General features: G+C 38.7%; 1 protein-coding gene across 1 annotated transcript; it reads right to left on the bottom strand.

Moving 5' to 3' along the window:
• Positions 1 to 3,481: 3,481 nt before the first annotated feature.
• On the bottom strand, positions 3,482 to 5,470 carry LOC113275537 (phosphomethylethanolamine N-methyltransferase-like). The gene is made up of 7 exons (XM_026525065.1): positions 5,121 to 5,470; positions 4,841 to 5,008; positions 4,480 to 4,760; positions 4,222 to 4,383; positions 4,085 to 4,138; positions 3,922 to 3,996; positions 3,482 to 3,812 (listed from the first exon to the last, which is right to left on the bottom strand). The coding sequence occupies exons 1-7, from the start codon at positions 5,131 to 5,133 to the stop codon at positions 3,714 to 3,716; spliced, it is 852 nt and encodes a 283-aa protein (XP_026380850.1). The 5' UTR covers positions 5,134 to 5,470; the 3' UTR covers positions 3,482 to 3,713.
• Positions 5,471 to 27,220: the final 21,750 nt, after the last annotated feature.

The following is a 27,220-nucleotide window of genomic DNA, read 5'->3' on the forward strand; positions in this document are numbered from 1 at the left end:
GTGATTGCATGAAGACTTCAACCACGAAAATAATAGTAGTTTTTTTCCAAGATCTATCTTATATACTCTACTATGTGGTTTAGAGGTTTACACTGGTTTAAGGGTGTCTTAAATACAACACGATAGCTCCAAAATATTACTAAATATAGGAATGTCATGTTTGTAAATGGATGGTTTCCAGTTTTTGCAATCTTCTTGATATTTATTTGGTGTGCCTAACTATCAAATGTTCGTAAAAAAAATATTATTTTTCCTATTTATCATCTTCTCATTATCTAATTTCCATTTGAATCTATCACTGTCGACATTTTTTGTGATTTAAGAAAACAAAGTTTTCCTTTTCTTTTCCCTAGCTGATTATTGTCCTTGCCACTTAATATCACAACTAAACCGATATCGTTGTTCAACTTTTCATTACAATTACAAAGATCAGTTTTATCTTAGTTAAAGGAGAAAATATTATAATTTTATTTAGAATATCTTAGTTAAATCTCTCACACTCGGATAAATGATACTAAGGACGAATGTTTTTTATTTTATTTTTTCTGGTCGGAGGATGAATTCTCTGCATTTTCTTTCACCGGAAAATTTAAAGCTTGTTTTTCCATTAGCTTTACTCCTTCCGAAAAAAATCTCTTGTTTATTGATCAAAAGAATAAAATTGGTTAATTACTTGGCGGATTAATTCAGAATTACCTTGGAAAAAATTAGTAGGTTTCAGTTTCACCTCTACTGTAAAGAAGTACAACTGTAAACTGCAACTAGCTAAAGCAGCTTACTATTTACCATCTTACAATGACAAATGACTAGTCGCCTACTTTCGTTCGGAATCGTAGTTTTCTTTCTTTGTTTATCTTACAATGAATTGGAATCTTAGTTTGGGTACGATTTTTTTTGTGGTGTGGTGGATAGAATATGCGTCGTCACACACCACGTGAATTTCTTCATAACAATATGCAGTGGTTGGGCATCTGGTTGTTGTAAAATATTGTTTCTGTTTTTGTTGCAATCATCAAAAAGTTTGGTGAGTCAGTGCAGCTGCAGCTGACAAATTAAATAACGCCCTCAGATCCCACATCAATCAGTGCGGAGTAAACGACATATTTATTGATCCGAGATCCAATATGATCGTGGATCTCAATGTTTTCTTTTGCTCGTGTGCTACAGACAGTCCCACCGAATATCTAGTGGGAGCATCTACCTACCTACAGTCTAGTCTAATAGTACTGTCTAATTGTATTCCTATCCTCCCGTGCGATGCATTAAACAAATCATTTTACCCGGAGGGGTCGGGAAAATGGAAAATGAGTTATTTATCAAAATATTTTTAAAACATGGTTCAAATGGACGAGTAAAAGTTATTATGGGTGAAATGAACATTAAAAAAATAGCAAGGATGGAACTAGATTTATCCTGACTTAAATTTAAAAAATGGCAAGGATGAAACCGGATGCATCGTGATGTAAATTAAAAATAAGAAAAAATATTTAAAAATGGTAAGATGAAACTGTTTACATCCCGACTATTTTTACATTTTTAGCCATTTAAACAGTATCAAAATCTAAATGCCCTTTTCACCCAGAAATTATTGATTTTGGTCCTTTTAACCAATTTTGTGTTGGGAAAACCGTGTTGGCCCTTGTGGAATACGTGGTGGCCCTTGTGAAATCGAGGAACTTGGCCATCGACTTCGACTTCTTATTTTACAGTGGTGTTGGACACTTGTATGATCAGCAGATTCAGCACTCGATTGAGTCCCCCACACTTCATGCGTCTTTATCATTCTTTGTTACCATTGGGGTCACTCATCCATTATCTATCGCTTTACACATCAAATTGTCAGGAAAAATACACTCCGGTTGCAGGTTAAGAGGCTCCACTGGGGTTTACTCTTAAGAACAGACTCATGGCCTCCTATGGATGGAGCTTTGACTAAATTAAGGCCAACTTGATAACCCCTACGTCCGCCAAGTAATTCTTTTTTTTTTGTTTTTTTTTTTTGCCTGAAAACAAAACAACTAAACCACTGACCATAAACATACCCTGAATGTCAGTAACAAGATAATTAATTATTTCATCATGTGAAATACTAAACCACATTTCCTCTAGAAATCTTTCAGAAGCTTTTTTTGACAAAATATCTGTCACAAAATTGGATTCTCTATATTGATCTTGATGAACGAAAACAAGGTCTTCAAAGTTCTCCCTTAATTCTTTAATATCCTGGACAAGTCCCCTTAGATACCATGGAGGAGCAACTTGGCCTTTACAAAGCTGAATGGTGTAGGAGGAGTCGCATTCAACTTCAAGTTTCTTGATCCCAAGTTGAACAGCCAGATGCAGTCCGTCTCTTTCCACCAAGTGAACTTTAATAAATAAAAGGTTTGGCCAAAAAAAGAAAAAAAAAGGAAAAAGAAGACCTTGATTGTTGTAGTTGCTGGTTTCTACTTTAGTACACTCAGAATCATAAGTTGGTTTCTCAATGACTTCAAAAATGCAATAGGCCTCAACATCTCATGATAATCCATCCACCAAAACACGATTCTATAATTGTCTTAGGGCACCAACTGGGTGATAGCCACACATTACCGTCAACTCTTCGGTGACCGAATAGCCAAAGCCACTGATCCCGCCGATTTTAAGCAAATCAATCATGACCCATAATAATTAACAAAGTTTGCCATGGCCACCACGAATTATTTCCCTAAGCAATAATTGAGGGCATCAAGACAAACAAACTGGTTCAATGCAATAAGTCTATTCAATTACTAACTTTTTTTTGGATGTTATACGTATTGATGTATTAGTAGTAGCGGTATTGCAATAAATCTATTCAATGCCGTTTTTTTCCCACCTTAAGAAAAGACCAAGGACTCATCCATATTATGAACCAATGCGCCCAATTTGTGTATACTTGACGATTTGATTAGTGTCAAGCACCCTATTCAAACTGCTCACCAAGAGGAACCTCTAATAAAATTGAGCATATTGTTCTCATATGCTGCACTGTCCTTGTGCCAGACAAATCTGGTTCCACTTCATAAAAGAGTTCAAAAAATCATGCTACAAGCCGACTCATTTGACAAAGAGATTGTTGCGACTTGCGAGGTCTTTACACTCTCTCAATGGCAAAATGGGCACATCTGGAGCTTATTACAGAAACGCTCTATCGAGAGAGAGGAATAGAAGGACGTTTGAGGGCAAAATCAAAACTGGAGGAGGATCGAACACTTAAAGCCTAAAGGGTAGACGCTTTCGAAGGGATTCCTAAATATAATCTCATGTCAGTCTCGTTATTAAGCAAATTTGAATCTCCTCAGTCCCAGCATTTCGTTATTGTAGTATATTCACGTTGTCGATTCAGTGCATAGTTCATGTTCCAACTTACACCTCACACTACTAGTCAGATGAAATGCCGAGTGGATGAGTCTAATGTTCAATTCGGTCGAGATGGATGGTTCCACAATAACACAACCGAAAGCAAACCAAGGAGTGTTCTTCTGAGTTCAGATGTTTGATAACTCACAGTTATAAGTAAAAAAAGAAGAGCATTCATGGAAGAGTCCATGTTTATTACATTCAATTACAAAGCAAGTTCGTTACGTATTCCACTAGTAGTAAGACCAGTACTGGTCATTTTCATCATATTACGATCAAGCCTACTAGTAAAAAACTTGGAACCCACCAGATAGAAATGTAGCTATCTTGGCGAATCATTTCTTCTTGGCGAAAAACAGACCCCACCTCTGCTCACCCGATGCAGTCCTAACGAGCTTTGACTTCCAGCCGCCTACTATGTCATTGTAGTCCGCCTGAAAAATCATTCAAATCACGGACAAGCAAAATGAGTAATTCGTATTTCTGACTAAAATTTGTGCAGAGTGCACAAAATTACACCAAAAATTGGTAAAGGTAAAGCACCTCAGAAAAGTCAGCAATAAACTTCTCTTTGTCCTTCTCAACAGCATCCAATTCTCTTTGAAGAACTTTCATGAACTGGAAAAGAAATTGTTTGTAAAGTTCAGGAGCAAAATAAGGCATGGAGAAGAAAAGAAGACTAAGATGATGCGGTTAAATTGTGAACCTGGTCAGTTCGATCTTCCGCAATTACATCAACAAATCCAGCATCTGTAAGCATCTGTGGTAACAAGCCAACATAAACAACAGGAGACTAGAAACCAAAAGGTGAATCAGAAGGGGTTAAATGCAGCTGAAAGTTACCTGACCATATGCTCCCACATCATGCAAGTCATATCCTCTCTGCTTAATATACTCCCCGAAGTCAGCTGATGGAGGTCCAGCACTCTTGCAATAATCACTGATAAGAACTTTACCTCCTGGTTTCAACCACTTGAAAAAGTTCCTGAACAAGGCTGGTTTGTCCTGAATTTTAACAAATTTCATAAAACTTAAAATCATGTTGCCGGAGATATATTAAGATCACTGAAACTCAAGATGTTGAAATCTGGTAGAGTTTACCTGAATGTGGAGAATGGTGTCACGGCTGTATATCACATCAAAAGTTTCATCTGGGTACGTCTTTTTGGTACAATCAGCAACCTCAAACTCGACTGAGCATTTCCGCCCAGTTGCACGCTCTAGAGCAAAAGAAACCATATTGACAGAGAGATCAATGCCAACAACCTCAGCGCCTAAGTCTTCAGCCATGTAAAAATCGCCTCCCCCAATTCCACATCCTACATCAAGGACTTTTTGTCCTGGCTTAAGTTCAAGCTTTTCAACAAATTCCTTTGTTGTCTCTGCTCAAAAACAAAGCTAACTCAGTAATAATCAGCAAATGAGTGAAACAATAACGATGAAGATTCTGTGTTATGCATACCAAACCCTCCTGTGCTCACATAACCTTCTCCGAAAACACGTTCATAGCGTAATATCCCAGTACATTTGTACTGCACATTATCCAAGAATTGTTGGAAATCCTTATCAACATCAGAAGCTTCAACAGGATGCTCAATCGAACCGTTCTTTTGAGTTTCTCGTTCATCACCTATTGATTAAGATCAATCAAAACATAAAAATCCCATTTCAAGCAAATAAAATCAGATCATTTTTTGCAAAACTGAACTAGTAAATTGAACTTATGCACACCAGAGCTTTACCATGAGCATCCATTGATTGTTTAGACTTTAGAAAGAAATGTAATTGAAAAGAGAGTGATGGGAAGAGCAGAGAAGAGAGAAATCTGTTCAGGAGATGGAATGGATAAGCAGCTAAGAACCCTCAACAGCAATACGAGATCTTGTAAAACTCCTTGATCTACGATTATATGCTCGACCTTTCTGATGCATCACCGTTTAACTGATTCTCCCAGTGTCTCTGGCTTACTTTTATTATTTAATTTTGTAAGCATGAAAAACGATTCGAATATACTAAAAATTTGTTATCTGGGATGCAAGTTGGTAACATGGTTGGATGAGATGAAAATAAGTTAAGGGATGTAATCCTAATCACTGTTGAATGTGGTCAAATGCAAAGCACCTCTGACAAGTAAGGCTCACATCTATTAGTTCGGGTGCTTGTGTATTCACGTCTCAGTTCATTTCCTTGTCCAACTCAGGGTAACTCCTAAAAGATTCTATCACATGTAAAATTGCAACTAGTAAGCTGCCCTGCCTTTTTTTTCGATTTTCTTCCTCATTTTCTATTCAGAAGTTCAAAGTATTTGTTAAAGAAAATACTCCATAAGAGCATCCACAGTGGGCGATCAAACCCATTTATTTGGTCGAGGAACGAGACACAGTGGTACGGACTAAAGACTAAAATCTGGACCAAAACCCAAATTTCAGACTATATTTGGTCTGGGACCAAGACCAAAACCAAATTTGGTCGAGCGGAGATTAAAAGTTCGTCGGGAGTGGGGCGTAAGTATAAAATGCGCCTGACGAAAGTTTTTGAATTAAAAAAAGAAAAAAAAATGAGGCGGACATTATATGTCCGCTCTTTGAAATTTTTTTTTTTTTTATTAAAATAGAGAAAATGGGGCGGACATACTAGAGTCCGCCCCTTGAAAAGTTGTTTTCAAATTTTTTTTAAAAAGAATTGGGCGGACATACTTAGTTCGTCCCATGAAAAAATGTTTTATAAAAAAAAGAGGGACGAACATATAGTGTTCGCCTGATGAAAGTTATGTGGGACGGATATTTGAGTTACGCTCGATCAAATTTTAGTCGGGTACCGTTGCTTGTTGCTGCGGACTAAACCTAAAATTTGATCTTTTTTTTGGTATTTAGTCTTTGGTTTTGATCGCACCATTGCAGTTGCCCTAAATGACTAACTTTTATTTATTTATTTTTGTGACTTGGAATCTTAGTTTGAATATGATTTTTTGGTGTGGGTGGATGGAATATAAGTAGTCATACTCCACGTTAATAATCACTGTATAATAATATCGCAGTTGTTGGGCATCTGGTTGTGTTAAATATTGTTTTTGATGCGATCATTGAGTGCAGCAGTTACGTTCACTGATGCAGCTGACAAATGAAATGATGCCTCAGATCCCACATCACTCAGTGCAGACTGCAGAGTAACCGACAAACTTATTGATCAGTGTACTCGTGAATCTCAATAACATTTTCTATACCTCGAGTGTCTTAATATCACTCGGTGTTAAAAAATGCTTCTTATCCAAAAATACTATCTAGTGGGAGTTTCTACCTTGAGTTTTGTAAAGTACATGTCTATCTAATTGTGGTACCAGCCTCACTTCGCTGCAGTTAACAGTTCTTTCTTTCTTTTTTTTTTTTCTTTTTTTTTTTTGAAAACAGTGAAACCTTGTGATTGATAGAACCAAGGTTACAACCAGCTTAAGTACAAATTCAAGAAACAACACGGTTTCCCTATTTACCATCGTTTTTTTTTTTATTTCCCATCTCTTTTATCGATACGTAAGATCATAATTAATAATACGGGTCTTTCTTATGTTACAACCAAATCAGAAGTGATGTGGATTATTCAAGAATCGAAGTCAAAGAAGAGATCAATTGAACTTCTATGAAATGATTTCACGGAATTGAGCCAATTGTCCCGATCGTGGGATATTTTTGAGAAATATGAATCGGTGTTATCAAAGTCTTTCCTGCGATTATTTCTAGTATGAAATGAGTCAATCATCCACTTTGGTATCTTATTGAATAAAAAAGGTGATATTGTTCCTCCACTGATCAAGAATTTCGATTTTTGGGATAATAGTGTCTCACGTCGACTTTGAGATCTGATCTTGGGACATTAGGATATAGTTGAAAAGGATTGATTGGCTAAGGGACCTTTAAAGAATGAAGCATCACATTGTTTCGAATTGAGGCCTAGTATGCACTCATAGGCCGTTGGAAGCTCTCTTCGTCGGCTCTTAGCCTTTCTTTATAAAATAAGGAGGCATATCGCTACTTCTTCCTTTCTTATTGTCTTAAGCATTTGTCTGGAAGTTCTTGTGTTCCTCCTTAGAGAGTTGGCACAAAAGCAACAAATATTGAAACTAATAGCAAAGAAGTCTAGGTTCAAATTATATTCGATCTTCCTTACTGTAATTAGCTAATCTCGATGAAATAGCAGGTAACTGCATAAGGAAGCTTTCCCCGTTTTGTCTTCTCTACGATTTACGGGTACTTACTCGTTCACGGAATCAAACAAGAGGAGGTTGCCTGATGGGACGTCGGCCTTTGCTAAGGAATTTGTCGGGGTTGAACCCCTCTCTTATAGTAGCCTCCCTGATGAAGTCTCATCCTTACCTAATACTAGGAAAGCTCCTACGTACCTTCACTTATGAAGTCAAGTGTGGAAGGCACTATGTACCTAAAAGGTCCTTGGGAAAAAAAACTAGGTCAGCGAAAGAAAGAGTTGACTCCGGCCAAGTGTTTTCCAATAGCGGAATCACATCCCCTATGAATATTCTTCCTTCAAGGTTGTTTACTAGCTTTCTTTAATAGGGGAAGGAAGCATAACTACAGAAGAACAACTACCAACGAAATGAAAGCAACTGGGATCAACAAGAGCTAACAAACACCAGCTATGGGATATACCGGCAGCACCAGCTCAACAGTTGATTTAGTAGGGAAAATGACCGATCTGAAACTGGAAGCTCATTTTTAGGAGGTTTACAAATTCAATAAAAAAAGGTATGTTAGACAACGTTCCCGCCAATGGATGAGATGTTCAGTCGACTCGCTCGCCCATCCACCATATAAAGGGTCCTTTACCCATCACTCAAAATTTCACTGAAAGGGCAAGCATCTCACTTGGTCGGCAGGTTGTCAAAGCGAATATGTAGGTTAAGGCCTTGGACACGTGATGGATCGCTAACTTTTCTCGTCGGAGCACCTTGATCCCGCTTCAGCTTAGCTCGAGGAGACTTCGTAGAGCACCGTCGTAGCGACTCTAGTTATACCTTGGGTCGGTATTGGTTCATCTTTTGCAATATATCGATGCTTCGGGGCACGGTCCTGATTAGGGATTTAATCCATGCTTGCACTATTGAGGAAGCTGTTGAGGTGGATATGAATGCGAAAGGAATTCTTCTTTTTCCTTTTTATGTAACATACTGAGCAAGAGCATATTTATTCCACTGGGATTGGATTACCTTAGTGAGTCTTTTTTTACTATATAAAAACTTAAAACTGGGGGCATTCTTCCAAGCTGGGGAGTACAAGCATACAACTTTGAAGCATGGGCTATGACCCCCTCCCGGGTAGATGAGAAGGAAAGGGCTTCTAAGGCCTTAGTGAGATAGTTGAGCTTAAAGAAGCATATCTCAAGAAGTGCCTCCTCGTTGCATATTATGTCTCTAGAATATCGAAATGCAATTGAAATAAGTGAAAATAGGATTCCACCTGATGAACTTTGAAACAAGAATGACCCACAGCAAAAAAAAAACTGGGGCTTCCTGGTGCTTCAAGTTGAACAATTAATTGAAGTTTAGTGACTGAAAATGAAAACAGCAGACCCTTGAGACACGCCATGAATCAACTGAAATGGGAAGAACAGGAGTACGTAATGCTAATGTAATCATTCCACGCCGCAGTCCTAGATTTCAGATCCAAGATGAGCACGCCGCAGAGGCATCCCTAAAAAGAAAAGGAAAATCGATTGCGCCATACCAGGTATTTGTATATATATGTTACATCATTTAGACATTTTTAGAAAAACTAACATCCTAGACGTAAGTAAAAATGGATGTGAGTTTAGACTTATCTTTGACAAAAGATATTGGTAAACAGAAACGGCGCCGACCCAACAACTATGTTCCTGGAAGAGAAGAGGCAGGAGGCATAATTATTCGTTCCACTGGAGAGAGAACCAATCATGACTCAGCAGATGATAGCAGATCCGATGGTGGGGAAACTGCCGCAAAAATTTCCCCGCATCAAGCAAGTGTACCACATCGTGGAGAAAGCAGTCATGCTTCCCGAGTACCCTTGCGCAGAAGTCCAAGGTTCAGTCAGCATCCTCAACATAGAGAACCACCACATACATAGGATGTAATATCCCGATTTCGGCAGTGGTTGGCCGAATGGAATATAAGTAATGATTTGCCCTTTCCTAACACCGAGGCCTTTTCAGCACAATTGGCTCCAGAGTTGGCAGAAAAATCTGCAGTTAAGCGTGCTCGGGCAGGAGCAATCCATGAATGGGTGACCTCCCAGGAAGTTGTTGTTGGATTACTGCAGCGATACCCGTTAAAAACTCCACACTACCGGATAACCGTAGTGACTAAGTGGGGACAATATCGATGGAGGGACAGGTCATTACAAATGGTATCATAGCCGATGATTGTTCACCTGCCGAGGGTGAGAAGGTACGCTGACGGGATTGGTCAAGGTGCTTCTCATGAGGGGCAGAGAACTTCGGAGATCTGGGCTTGCGGATATATTCTGGAGCGGAGGACGACTCCAATTTAAGGTGGTGGTATGGTAATACTCCGATTTCGAAAGTGGTTGGCCGAATGAAATATAAGTAATGATTTGTCCTTTCCTAACACCGAGGCCTTTTCAGCACAATTGGCTCCAGAGTTGGCAGAAAACTTTGCAGTTAAGCGTGCTCGAGCGGGAGCAATTCAGGGATGGGTGACCTCCCGGAAAATTGTTGTTGGATTACTGCAGCGATACCCGTTGAAAATCCCACACTACCGGATAACCGCAGTGGCTAAGTGGGGACAGTATCGATGGAGGGACGGGTCATTACATAGGGTGCAATCGGTATAGTCGTATCTTTTTACATTGTTATCTACATATATATCGACTTAGAATATATCCATCCATGTTCACAGTTTTATCTTGATGACCTAATAGTTTTTTCACTGGCTCAATTTATGCAGCAACAGATGAAAATTTTGCATTAAACCTTCGTGGAAGAAGCCCTCGACTTATGACGCATACTTAATCTCAAGAATCTCGACATACACAAAATGCAACATGTAAGATTTTTTTACTTTATGGAATAGTTAAATTATTTTTGTAATGTTTTCGGGTTGCTTTGGACATTAAATACGTATAGATGTTGAGCTCTCTCGGTTTATTTACAGAAAATCCACTAGAAAGTCGGATTGGAAGACAGGTGAGTCGCCCACATCGAAGTGTTGTGGGAAGATCTTCGTTCTATAATTGTGCAAGAGGACTTACTTATCAAGTTGGATTTATGAAGTACCATTTTCCACCATCGTAAATATGTCCAAAATGTCATGCGAAACTTTTCTATCGTGAATCAGAGAATTTTTGTTGTGGTAAGGGAAAAATATCTTTACCATTTGTTGAGCCACCTATAGAACTTTTGGAGTTGTTTGAGGATCAGGGACCAAGAGGGAAAGAGTTTAGGACTAACATCAGATCTTATAATCGTTGTTTTTCGCTTACTTCGATGGTGGTTTACTTTGATAAGGATCTCGCAGACGGTACTGAAGGAGTTTATAATTTCCGCACTCAAGGCCAGCTTTACCATAGGATAGATATCCTTTTACCTCAGGATAATGCACCTCGACCGCGATATATACAAATATATTTCTATGACATAGATTAGGAGATTAAGTGGAGGATGAAATAAGGTAACGATGTGTTGGATAGAGATGTATTGAATTTTTTAGGTGAATCTTGAATAGATACAATATCTTTGTCCATGTTTTTCGTCAAGGTTTAGAACGATAAGATCTTTTGGATTTCCAGTTGATTATTAAAGAGCAACCTAAAGATCAGTTGCAGTACACTCTTCCAAGTGCTTCCCAGGTTGTGGCTATTGTGCCAATAGGTGATGAAAGTTACAAACATACTGAATGTGAAATAGTAGTGCAGACAACGGGTGGAAATCTCTTACAGGTCTTTGAGACGGGCGGTAATTACGATCCTATGCAATATCCACTTTTACTCCCTTATGGAAGATACGGGTGGGATATAAATAGCAAAGATGCAAATGGAAGAAATATGTCATGCCGTGGATACTATTCGTACATTCTGCAGGTATTAATACAATCTTTAATTAAGAAAGATTTTGAATTCATGTTTTTCATGAATTATGACACATCGTTCACTATATCCTGCATCATTTCTTCTCCAATGTGTTTCCGAATATTACTTCTGTAGCTATTAAGTAATACACCCTATAAATCCATAGTCCTAAATTCACATTTTTGATCAATTTTTTGGGTGTTTGCATGTCTTTTAATTGTTGGACAGATACGAAACAATCATGATTCACTTTTTCTTCGAGGTGGATGATTGTTGCAACAATACGTTGTTGATAATTGGGTTAAAATTGACTCCGCCAGACTCAGATGGATTACAGGTCATCGGAAGGAAATAAGGGCGGAAATCTACGAAGGATTACGATATGCACAAAGATCTGGCGAAACCAGTGTAGGCAAGTTACAAATTGAATACAAATGCGCATTTTTTTTTCTTCCTAAAATCAAATTCAAACTTAAATCTTCATAACTCACTTTAGTTTTAAAAAAAAAAAAGCAATACACTTGGTATGTTTTTAATTTTATATCCTAAGTATATCAAACATGCATGAATTCTTGATACGGTTTTTTGTCTTGAAAGACGAATTAGGCAAGAAGATAGTACTACCTTCTTCATACATTGGTGGTCTGCGTGATATGTACCAGCGATACCAAGATGCGATGGCATTCGTACAAAAATATGGGAAGCCTGATATATTTCTTACAACGACTTGCAATCCACTCTGGCCCGAGATTGTAGCTAATTTACGTCTTGGTCAATCTGCATCAGATAGACCTGATTTAACAACTAGAGTATTTCATGCTAAATTTGAAGAGTTGAAAGAAGATATATTTAACAAGAATGTACTAGGAAGAGTAGCTGCTCATGTTCACGTGATTGAGTTTCAGAAAAGAGGTCTACCTCATGTCCATATGTTGATCAATTTAGAGAAAGAAGACAAGTTACAGGGTCCTGATGATTATGATCGCATAGTTAGAACAGAAATCCCTAATAAGAACAAGCAACCCGAGTTGTATAAGTGTGTGAAAAAAATGGATGATTCATGGTACATGTGGCAGCAAGTGCATGAGGGAAGGTAAGTGTAAGAGAGGATTTACGAAACAGTTTTCTTAATGTACCGTGCAAGGCAAGGATGCTTACCCAATCTACCATAGGAGGGATGATGAAAATACTATATGAAAATGCGGGGGTCTAACAACCGCACCCAACGATTCGTTTGGCAATCTGAGAGGGCTTACACCAATATACTTTCTAGATAATCAACTAGACAGTCAGACTCAATCTATAGTAAAGTATATCAAAGAGTTTAATATCTCTAACTCTTAATGTAATCCGAATTCAGCAAATAGAAATCTGCGAGCCCGGTTGAATAAGAGGAGTAACTTGAACGGTACCAAAGACCAATGTTCAAGTGTCAATCAATGTATATCAAAAACCCAGGGTTAGATATTCTAATTGATTGATCTTAACACACAACATGTGATATTTTAATTTTATAACAAAATATAATGCAGAAAAGAAATAACACATACACCAGAATTTTGTTAACGAGGAAACCGCATATGCAGAAAACCCCCGGGACCTAGTCCAGATTGAACACCACACTCTATTAAGTCGCTACAGACACTATCCTACTACCAGTTAACTTCAGACTAGACTGTAGTTGAACCTTAATAATTCTCACACTGATCCAAGGTACAGTTGCGCTCCTTACGTCTCTGATCCCAGCAGGATACTACACACTTGATTCCTTTAGCTGATCTCACCCACAACCAAGAGTTGCCACGACCCAAAGTCGAAGACTTGATAGACAAATATGTCTCACACAGAAAAGTATATAGGATTGAATAAATTTGTCTCCCACAGAAATACCCAAGAGTTTTTGTTCCGTCTTTTGATAAATCAAGGTGGACAAGAACCAATTGATAAACCGGACTTATATTCCCGAAGAACAACTTAGTATTATCAATCACCTCATAATAAACTTAATCGACTAGCGAAACAAGTTATTGTGGAATCACAAATGATGAGACGAAGGTGTTTGTGATTACTTTTCTATATTGCCTATCGGAGATATAAAATCTTGAGCCAATTATTTCAATTGTACTCAACATGATAGAAACAACAAGATCAGATCACGCAACTACAAAGATAATAGTTGGGTCTTGCTTCACAATCCCAATGAAGTCCTCAAGTCGTTAACCTACAGGGTCTCGAGAAGAAACCTAAGATTAAAGGAGGAAGTTACCTTGGTATCAAAGCATTCAATAATCACTGTTAGATGAAAAACCTGATTCAACCAAGCTAATATCTTTCAACCGTTGGATCGAACTTAGCTTGTTACACATGTACCCTCATTTAGGTTTATGTAACCGTACCTAAACGTGTACACCATGTTGGTTCAAAAATAGTTAACCGAGGTTGGCCATATGATTACTCTCATATCAACCTTATTCATCTCAATCATAACTAGTTCAAATGACTCAAATAAAACTAGTTAAAGACTTGTTCAATTTTTATAGAAAACACAATTGAAATCAAATCGGCTTGATTCACTTGAATCAATCATGAACATTATAGCCACGGTTTGCAAAGATTGCATTCCTTACGATTTAAATGTTTAAGTCCATGAACTGACCGATTTGACAAAGTAACCAGCTTATGTATGCGTACGGGTATGCGTACTTAAGCAACCGGATTTGAGTTTGTTTAGTTTTCAAACTCAGTAGAAATTTTCGGTTCGAAAACTTCCGCCAGTATGCGCATGGGTACGCATACTTAAGGTAACTAGTTTAGGAGTTTGTAATTCCCAAACTAGGCAGATATTTTCGGTTCGAAAACCTCCGTCGGGTACGCATACTTATCTTGTCTCCTTCACCAGATTTGTATACACACATATGCATACACTTGGTTCCCGGTTTGTGGATTTTTATACACTAATGTGCGAACACACTATATATGCTTATATCCAAAATATGTTTACATTCTCAACTCTTTATTTCAATCATTGAAACGTTCTTCTATGATGACAATAGCCGTTTTCACACACTATTAGCATCAAAGCAATTTTCAAGATATTGAAATAATCATTATCGAAACATTCCTAGCCTACATCAAATGATTGTATCACATAAACCATGTAAGATGTTACTCGGAAATTTTCTCATGATATAAGATGAACTTGGTCGAAGCGAAAGCTTACCAACACATGTTTCGATAAATATGTAAGCGAGATATACTCAACTCGAAATCTCAAATGTGTATAGAGAAAACTATATCTTAACACGACTTATGTCTCAATATAGGAGATAGTAGAAATAGACTTTCCAAGTGATAGATGAGTTCAAGTCTCCACATACCTTGTGTCGAAGAAGTTCCACAAGCTCCCCTTAGTAGTTCTTCGTCTTCAAATGATGAACTCTGTGAAATCTAAGCTCAACTACACTATCTACATCCTAGTCTGATACATCTACAAATAGGATAGAAATCAAGACTTATAGTTTAGATCACTAACATTGACAAACATGCTTGAGATAGCAACGCATGCGAGTTCGACCGGGCACTGCTCTAAAAATCTCCCCCTTTGTCAATTTTGGTGACAAAACTATGAATACATATGGATTACAAAATATATATAAATTGTAGCTTTTCATCCAAATGATTGAACTCCTTGGCATCTTCAACGCGACTCGAAATCTTCGTCACTTCCAAGTACTCCATGATCCTAAAGGTTGTAAGGTCATCATCACAGTTGTTGAAGATCCGTAGCGATAACAATGAGAAAACAAAATGCTCTCAATCATTTCTATACAGTGTCATAGTATTATTACACAACATCAAAGTTCAATTGTATCACAACTTTGAAAACAATACTATGGTGATATGTATCACTCCCCCTTTGTCAATACTTCATCTCAACATGAAAACCACTCCCCCTTGCATAATGATTCGTAAACCATATGTATTTGTAGTATCACACTAGACATTAATTCTCCCCCTTTTTGTCAATATAAATTGGCAAAGGTACGAAAATTAGTGGGATCCTCATGAAATTTTCACATAGGTAGTTCATGACCAAAAGTGAATACCATATCAACTTATTCCGATGTCATCATAAAGCCGAAGCTAAATGCATTCATCAAGGAGTTTATAAAGATACAAGATAACCCATAATATTCCACAGCCGCACTCCCCACAAAGATTTGGCAATTAACACAAGTTCAAAATGGACTCTCCCCCATAAAATGTCAATCCCGAAAGAACAACAAAGGTGACCTTACTTTCACAAGAAAAGTAGGATTTCTTTGGAAAAAAACAAATCACATGAAAACATGAACTTTGAATCCAAAGTATTGATGAGTGCCAAATATTGTATATATTTATCCCTTTTTGTTGGCATTTAACTCATCCTTTGTGCATTAATTCTACATTTTATCCCATATTCTGTATTTTCATTGTTTTCAAGAATAAATATTTTTCTTACTTAATTTTATATTTTTAGGTAATAAATAAAGTCTGGATGACTTGCGGAGCGGAAAAGAGCTGAAGAGTGGTCAAAAGCCGGAAGAAATTACGCAAGGAAGCCGCAAAGAATGGTGCGCACAAGACCAAAAAGTTAGGAATTGGCTCAAGAAGGAAGAATTGTTCTTAAAGAAGATATGGGCTTGGCATACCCAAGGCCCAAAACCCTTACCCAAACCCATTTTCTATATCCATACCCGCCCCCATCTTCAGCCGTCAGATTAGATTACATCTGAATCCGATGGTCGCTTCACTATAGTGCATCAAAATCTGAAGTTCTTGTCAAACATCATAGTGCCTAAATTCTAAGCCTTCAGATTAGATTGCATTTGAATCCTACGGTCGCTTCTTTGACTATGCATCAAATCTCAATACTTCCGCTTAACACCACAGTACCTAACTCCATCTTGCGCCGTCGGTTTCGTTGTATCTATGCATCCGACGGTAGCTACAAGCTCCACTCCATCTCGCCGTCAGATTGTTCTATCAACTCCACAGCCCACGGCCTAGCTTCGAAGATCATCCAACTTGATATCCCCGATCAACACTCTAACACCAAACCCTATACTACCCAAACAAACAGCCCCTCCCCTTCTTTCCATCGACCTCATCCCTCTCTGCAACTCCACCACCTTCACCTGCCGCACCACCATCATCACCACCACCTTCTTCACCTGCTACAACCACCATGCAACCACCATACCATCATCACAACCACCTATATTACCTAAACCACCTAATACCCCTCTCTCTAGCCCTCTATTTCACTGATTTCTCACCATTCTTTTCTCTGAAACCCTAGGTGAGAAATCAGTCAAATAGGTGAGTCTAGAGTAGCAGTTGGCGCATGGGAATGGAGCAGGAAGAGATTACAAGGCATGGGTCGACGTTAATTGGGATTGATTTCAGCGAATTAGGTGAGAATACCAAACCCTAATTTCAACTGTTTTGGGAATTTTTGAGGGAATTGTGTAAAACCCTAAATTGGGGGAATTGGGTATAAATAGAGGCTTTGGGGCGTTGTATTGGGCATCTCTGGACTAGCCAGTGTATCCCCATGAGGGCTGGACTAGCCAGTTCCTCTTGGGTAGATTTTTCTTTCCTGTTTTGTATTTGTAGATTTAATTTTAATTTTCAATTTTAATTCCAAATTCAGTTTTAGTTTATCTTGTTTCAATTCAGTTTGTTTTATGTTTTAATTCACATTTCATTCTAGTTCACATGTTAGTTTGTAGTTCTCTGTTTAGCAAATGTTTTGTTTTTGTTGCTGTTATGTGAGCTCACATGTGTATGTGTATAGCTAGGCTGAGATGATGCCTTAAGTTACTGTTAGTGGTGGAATGTTAGGTTATAATTCATGTAAATTGAGCTGATTGAGAAATGGAGGAATTTAGTGCTCAGCTGTGCTTGTGATTGATTGTGCTGTCAAAAGACAGTCAATGCTAGGAGTAAACAGTTGAGCAAGCTTCTTCTCCTTCCATTCCATTTATGTATGCCCTGGAACATAGGCAGGCTTGAACCTTCACCTAGCTCCATTAGGGACAGGGATTTAACATAGAATTACACTATCTGGCTAGGTCACAAGGTGGATTCATAACCTAGTTGTGTTGTTTCTCTGTTTTGTATCTGTAGTTTTGCTCCCCTGCCATTGCCCTTGGTTTAGGCCTTGGTTTATCTCTTTGTCATTCTTTATGCCATTGTCACCTTCACCATCATCATTGTTGTTTGCTGTTTGCTTTTGCCATTGTAAATATCCATGTTTTACCTTGGCCTAGTGCCACTGCTACATTTAGTTTGCTCCACCTCCCCTACCATCTTCTTATTTCCCTGGCCTTGCTGCCAATTCTGCTCAGTTTCCCTGCAACCCTGCCTGCTTACCTTCCTCCCCTGCTGCTGCTGCTGCTTCTTCTCCAGCCCAGCCTTGTCTGCTGCTGCTGTGCACTGCTTCTGCTGCTGCTGAAGCCACCACTGCTGCTGCTCCAGGTCCAGTTCAATTCTGGGCTACAAGTCCAGTCATTACAAAAGCCCACTGTATCTGTTAAGGCCTAAGGCCCAGTTCAGTTCAGTTCATTTCAAAGACTACTGAAGCCCAGATTCATTATAAAGCCCAGTTCAGTCTTGGGTGAATCTAGAAGCCCATTGACACTCAAAGCCCAGTGCACTTCAAAGGCCAAGCCTAGTGCACTTCAAGACCAACTGAGCCCAAGCTCAGTTCACTTCATTGTCAAACAAGCCTATAATCCAAAGGTACCCTAAGCCCAAAGCCCAAAAGGCTTCATAGTTAACCAACAACAGTTTAGGAGCCCAAAATAGCTAGAAAACTCCAAAACACTCCCAGTCTCTGTGGATCGACCCGTACTTGCACGAGCTACAACTGACGACCGTGCACTTGCGGTATTACTGTAGGCCCGTTTCATTTCGCTTCAATTTTATACGCTTTCCCGGTCCCACCAAGTTTTTGGCGCCGTTGCCGGGGACTGGTGCTGTGTTTTTCTTGTAGTTTTATTAGCTATTTTTGCATTTCACTGAATAGCATTTGGATCTGCATCTGCTTCACTTCATTTGCTGTTGGACCTGCTGTTCTGAACCAGTTTTTCCTCTGCTGGGACGCCACCAAGGAAAAGAACCAAAGCCCAACTGGGTTTTTGCAACAATATCAGAGCAGCTGGGCTGTGCTTAAAAGGTAACCCATTTAAGAGAACCCGAATTGTGGGCTTCCAATTTTTAATTGTGGGCTTGTAATATTAAAGCCAATTTTTGGGCTTTTTATTTTCTGTTGGGTTTGTAATTAATTTTTGTGGGCTTGTTTGTTTAATTTGTGGGCTTGTATTTAATTTTTGTGAGCTTGTTTAATTTGGACTGGTATTTTGTATTCTGGGTTTTTAAACCCAGCTGAGCTTGTAACCGATCCCGCTAGGTTAACTCGTTAGTGGGCCGAGTACCCAAATTCTAGGCCGAGATTTTGAACTCATTTTCACCAAACGTTTTCAAACCAGCTGAGCCAAAGCAAACACAAAACCAACAGTGGGCTTGCTCCCATTCAAAAACCAAATTTTATTTTCTTTTTTAAAAAAAAAAAAAAATAAATAAATAAAAATAAAAAAAAAAGTTTCCAAATGTCTCCCGACAAAACCAAATTTTTCCCAAAAAGTCCAATCCCATTAAAAACCAAATTTTCTTGTAGATAATGTGTTAGTTAAATTTCCTTTTGTATATATTTTGTGCTCATCCATTGTGACTCCGAATATGTTGGAGTTTTGCCTTGGATAACGGAGTTTTAATTCTGCTTTCGCCGAAATCGGGTATTCTCTCTCCTTTTACTCTACTCAGCATGTCCCTTTCCATATGTTGCATTTTAATTCTTTCCATATTTTTAAACATTGAGGACAATGTTTAGTTTAGGTTTGGGGGTATAGAGTAGATACCACGATAATATGCCATAATTGAAAACAAAACTCCATCTTTTTGAAAAAATTGAAAAATTCCAAAAAAAATAAAAAATTGAAAAAAACATAAAAATGGAGCTCATTTACCTTGAAATGTTGACTCTTGTGCAAATATGTATTTTTATTAGGAGTCTTAGTCTAGATATTTAGGCACCCTGATTCTAGCACAATTCACATAGTGATAAGAAATTTGCACGCGCACGATCTACCAATACATGTATGGCCTCGATCTTCAAGGTGTTTGATAGGAAGTTACGATTGCCAATCACTTTAGAATACTGAACGAAACTTGACTAGCTTGTTCTTTGGTTGGTTGGGATAGAAGGTGGAGGTTACATTAAGAAAGACAACCATCGAATTTAACTGGGTGCATCAAAAAGGGCTACCTCTTGCAAAGTGTCATGTAATATTTTGTTTCCTTTTGTATATGTATCAAAAGTGTTTCCTTATCAATCAAAAAAAAAAAAAACGATGTATATATTCAGAAGAAAAAAAAAATATCAGAAAAATACAAAAAAAATCAAGTATTTATCAATTTCATCATCTCTTGTTCCAAAAATAAAAAGAGAGTAGTCAATGTAAATAAGAGTCATGTAAATAGTCATTTTGTTGTTTCATTGTAATAAGCAAGGAGGGTGTATGCCATTGATGTACAACGCGAGTAATTGTGAAATACCTCCAACTCATTCACAATTCTCGTAAAGTCCGGACAGCTAGCTAGATTTCGACCTTGGTTCTTAGCCTGAGAAACTATCTCTTGGTGATTAGTAGTCATAACATCCGATCTTTCTTTACACATGTGTAGATACACTTTACACTCTTATCACATGTCTTTATTTGTTATCAGTGCTAGGATTGTGCCTTTGATAGCTAGATTGACATCTCCATTTTGTTGTGAGCTTAAACTGTCTTGCACATGTCACATTTGATGGAATCTGAGCTTATATTTTGACCTAGAACTTTGTAGGTACGTTCTAAGCAAACCTTCACGAGACTTCACTCGTCCACTAGGGACACTTAGTGGTTTAAAAGGCTTAGTGCATATGCTAAATGCATTCGAGAGACCAGCGACAGTGGTATAGGTAGGATTTCCTTAGTTTTGTTTTACTTGAGGACAAGTAAAATTCAGGTTTGGGGGTAATTTATGAGTGCTAAAAAGTGCATATTTCTATATATTTTTCTTGGCATTTAACTCATCTTTTGTGCATTAATTCTACATTTTATCCCATATTCTGTATTTTCTTTGTTTTCAAGAATAAATATTTTTATTAATTAATTTTGCATTTTTAGGTAATAAATAAAGTTTGGATGAATAGCGGAGCGGAAAAGAGCAGAAAAGCGGTGAAAAGCCGGGAGGAATTACACAAGGAAGCCGCGAAGAATGTTGTGCACAAGACCAAAAGGCTAGAAGTGGGCTTGAAGAAGAAGAATTGTTCTTAAAGAAGATATGGGCTTGGCATACCCAAGGCCCAAAACCCTTACCCAAACCCATTTTCTATATCCATACCCGCCTCCATTCTCAGCCGTTAGATCGGATCCATCTCATCATCCAATGGTCGCTTCTTCATCGTTCATCAAAATCTGAAGTCCCTGCAAAACACCATAGTACCTAAATTCCAAGCCTTCAGATTAGATCACATTTAGATCCTACGGTCGCTTCTTTGCTTGCGCATCAAATCTCGATACTTCCGCTTAACACTACAACACCTAACCTCGATCTTCGCCGTCAGTTTTGATGTATCTCGTCATCCAACGGTCTCCCCTCATCCATTTCCATCGCGCCGTTGGATCATTCCATCATCCTATAATCCTACGGTCCAGCTTCGCGAAACATCAAAATCCTCTACACCTGCTCAACACACTAGTATCCTATACCTATACCCTAACCAAACGCCCCCTCCTTCTTCTCCATCGACTTCTTCTCTTCCCCCCCCTCTCTGCAACAGAACCACCTTCTCCATCATCACCACTACCCACTCCACTGCCACGCCACCACCTCTACCTGTCTCACATCATCCCTAAACTACCAACCCATCATCACCCCCTAACTATCTAGCCCCCTATTCCCTCAATCTCTCACGTTTCTTCCCTGAAACCCTAAGCGTGAGAGGTTGATGAAGTAGGTGACCTAGAGAAGAAATCAAGGTATCGGAAAGGCACCAGGAGAAGCAGAGAAGACATGGGTCGATGCTAATTGAGGAGATTTGTCACATCAAGGTAAGAAAAAAAACCCAAGCCCAGTTCACAATTGAACTGTTGAGCCCAAGTTCACAGTTCATTCCAAAATCATTCAAAGGCCCAAGGCCTAAAGCACTTCATCATTACAAACAAACCCACTAAGCCCAAAGCACAATTAGAAGCCCAATAGCAATTTAGAGCCCAAATAGCTAGAAAACTCCAAAACACTCCCAGTCTCTGTGGATCGACCCGTACTTGCACGAGCTACAACTGACGACCGTGCACTTGCGGTATTACTGTAGGCCCGTTTTTATCGCTTAATTTTCACACTCCTCCGGGCCCACCAAGTTTTTGGCGTCGTTGCCGGGGATTGGTGCTGTGTTTTTCTTGTAGTTTTATTAGCTATTTTTGCATTTCACTGCATAGCATTTGCATCTGCATCTGCTTCACTTCATTTGCTGTTGGGCCTGCTGTTCTGAACATGTTTTCCTCTGCTGGGACGCCACCAAGGAAAAGAACCAAAGCCCAACTGGGTTTTTGCAACAATATCAGAGCAGCTGGGCTGTGCTTAAAAGGTAACCCATTTAAGAGAACCCGAATTGTGGGCTTCCAATTTTTAATTGTGGGCTTGTAATATTAAAGCCAATTTTTGGGCTTCTCTTATTTTCTGTTGGGTTTGTAATAATTTATTTGTGGGCTTGTTTGTTTAATTTGTGGGCTTGTATTTAATTTTTGTGGGCTTGTTTAAATTCTTTCATTGGACTTGTATTTTGGACTCTGGGTTTAAACCCAGCTGAGCTTGTAACCGATTGTGGGCTTGTTTCCACTCAAGAGTGGACCTCGAAACCAAAGTTTTAAAACAAACGTCGGGCCTTAACCAACTGGGCCAAATTAAACTTTCAAAATTAAAACTTAGTGTTTCGTGGGCCGCAGCCTTCCTCCCATTCCATTAGAGGACCAACAGTGGGCTTGCTCCCAATTTCAAAAACCAAAAATTTCTCCCATAAAAACCAAAGTTTTCCAAATGTTTCCCTAAAAACCAAAATTTTTCTTTTTCCCATCAAAACCAAATGTCTCCCGACAAAACCAAATTTTTCCCAAAAAGTCCAATCCCATTAAAAACCAAATTTTCTTGTAGATAATGTGTTAGTTCAATTTCCTTTTGTATATATTTTGTGCTCATCCATTGTGACTCCGAATATGTTGGAGTTTTGCCTTGGATAACGGAGTTTTAATTCTGCTTTCGCCGAAATCGGGTATTCTCTCTCCTTTTACTCTACTCAGCATGTCCCTTTCCATATGTTGCATTTTAATTCTTTCCATATTTTTAAACATTGAGGACAATGTTTAGTTTAGGTTTGGGGTATAGAGTAGATACCATGATAATATGCCATAATTGAAAACAAGAACTCCCTCTTTTTGAAAAAATTTGAAAAATTCCAAAAAAAAAAAATTTAGAAAAAAAAAAACAACATAAAAATGGAGCTCATTTACCTTGAAATGTTGACTCTTGTGCAAATATGTAATTATTAGGAGTCTTAGTCTAGATATTTAGGCACCCTGATTCTAGCACAATTCACATAGTGATAAGAAATTTGCACGCGCACGATCTACCAATACATGTATAGCCTCGATCTTCAAGGTGTTTGATAGGAAGTCACGATTGCCAATCACTTTAGAATACTGAACGAAACTTGATTAGCTTGTTCTTTGGTTGGTTGGGATAGAAGGTGGAGGTTACATTAAGAAAAACAACCATCGAATTTAACTGGGTGCATCAAAAAGGGCTACCTCTTGCGAAGTGTCATGTAATTTTTTTTGTTTCTTTTTCCTTGTATCAAAAGTGTTTCCTTGTTCCAAAAAAAAAAAAAAAAAAAAAAAAAAGTATTCAAATTCCATTTGTGTCATGTAAAGAAAATAGTTCTCTCTTATCCAAAAATAAAAGAGAGTAGTCAATGTAAATAAGAGTCATGTAAAGAGTCATCTTTTGTGTTTTATTGTAATAAGCAAGGAAGGGTGTATGCCATTGATGTACAACGCGAGTAATTGTGAAATACCTCCAACTCATTCACAATTCTCGTAAAGTCCGGACAGCTAGCTAGATTTCGACCTTGGTTCTTAGCCTGAGAAACTATCTCTTGGTGATTAGTAGTCATAACATCCGATCTTTTTTTACACATGTGTAGATACACTTTACACTCTTATCACATGTCTTTATTTGTTATCAGTGCTAGGATTGTGCCTTAGATAGCTAGATTGACATCTCCATTTTGCTGTGAGCTTAAACTGTCTTGCACATGTCACATTTGATGGAATCTGAGCTTATATTTTGACCTAGAACTTTGTAGGTACGTTCTAAGCAAACCTTCACGAGACTTCACTCGTCCACTAGGGACACTTAGTGGTTTAAAAGGCTTAGTGCATACGCTAAATGCATTCGAGAGACCAGCGACAATGGTATAGTTAGGATTTCCTTAGTTTTGTTTTACTTGAGGACAAGTAAAATTCAGGTTTGGGGGTATTTGATGAGTGCCAAATATTGTATATATTTATCCCTTTTTGTTGGCATTTAACTCATCCTTTGTGCATTAATTCTACATTTTATCCCATATTCTGTATTTTCATTGTTTTCAAGAATAAATATTTTTCTTACTTAATTTTATATTTTTAGGTAATAAATAAAGTCTGGATGACTTGCGGAGCGGAAAAGAGCTGAAGAGTGGTCAAAAGCCGGAAGAAATTACGCAAGGAAGCCGTAAAGAATGGTGCGCACAAGACCAAAAAGTTAGGAATGGGCTCAAGAAGGAAGAATTGTTCTTAAAGAAGATATGGGCTTGGCATACCCAAGGCCCAAAACCCTTACCCAAACCCATTTTCTATATCCATACCCGCCCCCATCTTCAGCCGTCAGATTAGATTACATCTGAATCCGATGGTCGCTTCACTATAGTGCATCAAAATCTGAAGTTCTTGTCAAACATCATAGTGCCTAAATTCTAAGCCTTCAGATTAGATTGCATTTAAATCCTACGGTCGCTTCTTTGACTATGCATCAAATCTCAATACTTCCGCTTAACACCACAGTACCTAACTCCATCTTGCGCCGTCGGTTTCGTTGTATCTATGCATCCGACGGTAGCTACAAGCTCCACTCCATCTCGCCGTCAGATTGTTCTATCAACTCCACAGCCCACGGCCTAGCTTCGAAGATCATCCAACTTGATATCCCCGATCAACACTCTAACACCAAACCCTATACTACCCAAACAAACAGCCCCTCCCCTTCTTTCCATCGACCTCATCCCTCTCTGCAACTCCACCACCTTCACCTGCCGCACCACCATCATCACCACCACCTTCTTCACCTGCTACAACCACCATGCAACCACCATACCATCATCACAACCACCTATATTACCTAAACCACCTAATACCCCTCTCTCTAGCCCTCTATTTCACTGATTTCTCACCATTCTTTTCTCTGAAACCCTAGGTGAGAAATCAGTCAAATAGGTGAGTCTAGAGTAGCAGTTGGCGCATGAGAATGGAGCAGGAAGAGATTACAAGGCATGGGTCGACGTTAATTGGGATTGATTTCAGCGAATTAGGTGAGAATACCAAACCCTAATTTCAACTGTTTTGGGAATTTTTGAGGGAATTTTTGAGGGAATTGTGTAACACCCTAAATTGGGGGGAATTGGGTATAAATAGAGGCTTTGGGGTGTTGTATTGGGCATCTCTGGACTAGCCAGTGTATCCCCATGAGGGCTGGACTAGCCAGTTCCTCTTGGGTAGATTTTTCTTCCCTGTTTTGTATTTGTAGATTTAATTTTAATTTTCAATTTTAATTCCAAATTCAGTTTTAGTTTATCTTGTTTCAATTCAGTTTGTTTTATGTTTTAATTCACATTTCATTCTAGTTCACATGTTAGTTTGTAGTTCTCTGTTTAGCAAATGTTTTGTTTTTGTTGCTGTTATGTGAGCTCACATGTGTATGTGTATAGCTAGGCTGAGATGATGCCTTAAGTTACTGTTAGTGGTGGAATGTTAGGTTATAATTCATGTAAATTGAGCTGATTGAGAAATGGAGGAATTTAGTGCTCAACTGTGCTTGTGATTGATTGTGCTGTCAAAAGACAGTCAATGCTAGGAGTAAACAGTTGAGCAAGCTTCTTCTCCTTCCATTCCATTTATGTATGCCCTGGAACATAGGCAGGCTTGAACCTTCACCTAGCTCCATAGGGACAGGGATTTAACATAGAATTACACTATCTGGCTAGGTCACAAGGTGGATTCATAACCTAGTTGTGTTGTATCTCTGTTTTGTATCTGTAGTTTTGCTCCCCTGCCATTGCCCTTGGTTTAGGCCTTGGTTTATCTCTTTGTCATTCTTTATGCCATTGTCACCTTCACCATCATCATTGTTGTTTGCTGTTTGCTTTTGCCATTGTAAATATCCATGTTTTACCTTGGCCTAGTGCCACTGCTACATTTAGTTTGCTCCACCTCCCCTACCATCTTCTTATTTCCCTGGCCTTGCTGCCAATTCTGCTCAGTTTCCCTGCAACCCTGCCTGCTTACCTTCCTCCCCTGCTGCTGCTGCTGCTTCTTCTCCAGCCCAGCCTTGTCTGCTGCTGTTGTGCACTGCTTCTGCTGCTGCTGAAGCCACCACTGCTGCTGCTCCAGGTCCAGTTCAATTCTGGGCTACAAGTCCAGTCATTACAAAAGCCCACTGTATCTGTTAAGGCCTAAGGCCCAGTTCAGTTCAGTTCATTTCAAAGACTACTGAAGCCCAGATTCATTACAAAGCCCAGTTCAGTCTTGGGTGAATCTAGAAGCCCATTGACACTCAAAGCCCAGTGCACTTCAAAGGCCAAGCCTAGTGCACTTCAAGACCAACTGAGCCCAAGCTCAGTTCACTTCATTGTCAAACAAGCCTATAATCCAAAGGTACCCTAAGCCCAAAGCCCAAAAGGCTTCATAGTTAACCAACAACAGTTTAGGAGCCCAAAATAGCTAGAAAACTCCAAAACACTCCCAGTCTCTGTGGATCGACCCGTACTTGCACGAGCTACAACTGATGACCGTGCACTTGCGGTATTACTGTAGGCCCGTTTCATTTCGCTTCAATTTTATACGCTTTCCCGGGCCCACCAAGTATTCAATTGAATTATCCACAAAAATATTCATGATTAATCCAATCAAAATGCACAATTAAATTAACCACAAGAAAACCCATGATTAATTCAATTGGAATTACACAACTAAATTAACCACAAAAGTGATCAATTTAATTGGTCATGCTCATCATAATAGAACTTACGGAGCAACAACTAAACTGACCACAAGAGAATGATCAATTCAATTGGCCATGCTCAAACATAAGAAACCTTATGGAACAACACAATATATGCACAAAGATTGTGGACCGGAGGTCGACCAAATACTGCGGAATAGACAAGGATTCATTTTATTTTTCATCACTATCTGCACAATGACATATAATAGATTTAATCCTTGTAAACAAAAGTTTTATCCTTTTTTTTTATCAAAACATGACATAAAAGGCTTTAACTTTTGTGATGTCAAAAGTTCATTCTATCTTCCATC

This window comes from Papaver somniferum, chromosome 4 (genome assembly GCF_003573695.1).
Source record: "Papaver somniferum cultivar HN1 chromosome 4, ASM357369v1, whole genome shotgun sequence".
Classification (NCBI taxonomy): domain Eukaryota; kingdom Viridiplantae; phylum Streptophyta; class Magnoliopsida; order Ranunculales; family Papaveraceae; genus Papaver; species Papaver somniferum.

Coding starts and splice junctions, on each gene's coding strand:
- LOC113275537 (XM_026525065.1), bottom strand. Junction 4,761..4,840: donor TGTGAGCACAGGAGGGTTTG/GTATGCATAACA, acceptor GTTTTTGAGCAG/AGACAACAAAGGAATTTGTT. Junction 4,384..4,479: donor ACACCATTCTCCACATTCAG/GTAAACTCTACC, acceptor GTTAAAATTCAG/GACAAACCAGCCTTGTTCAG.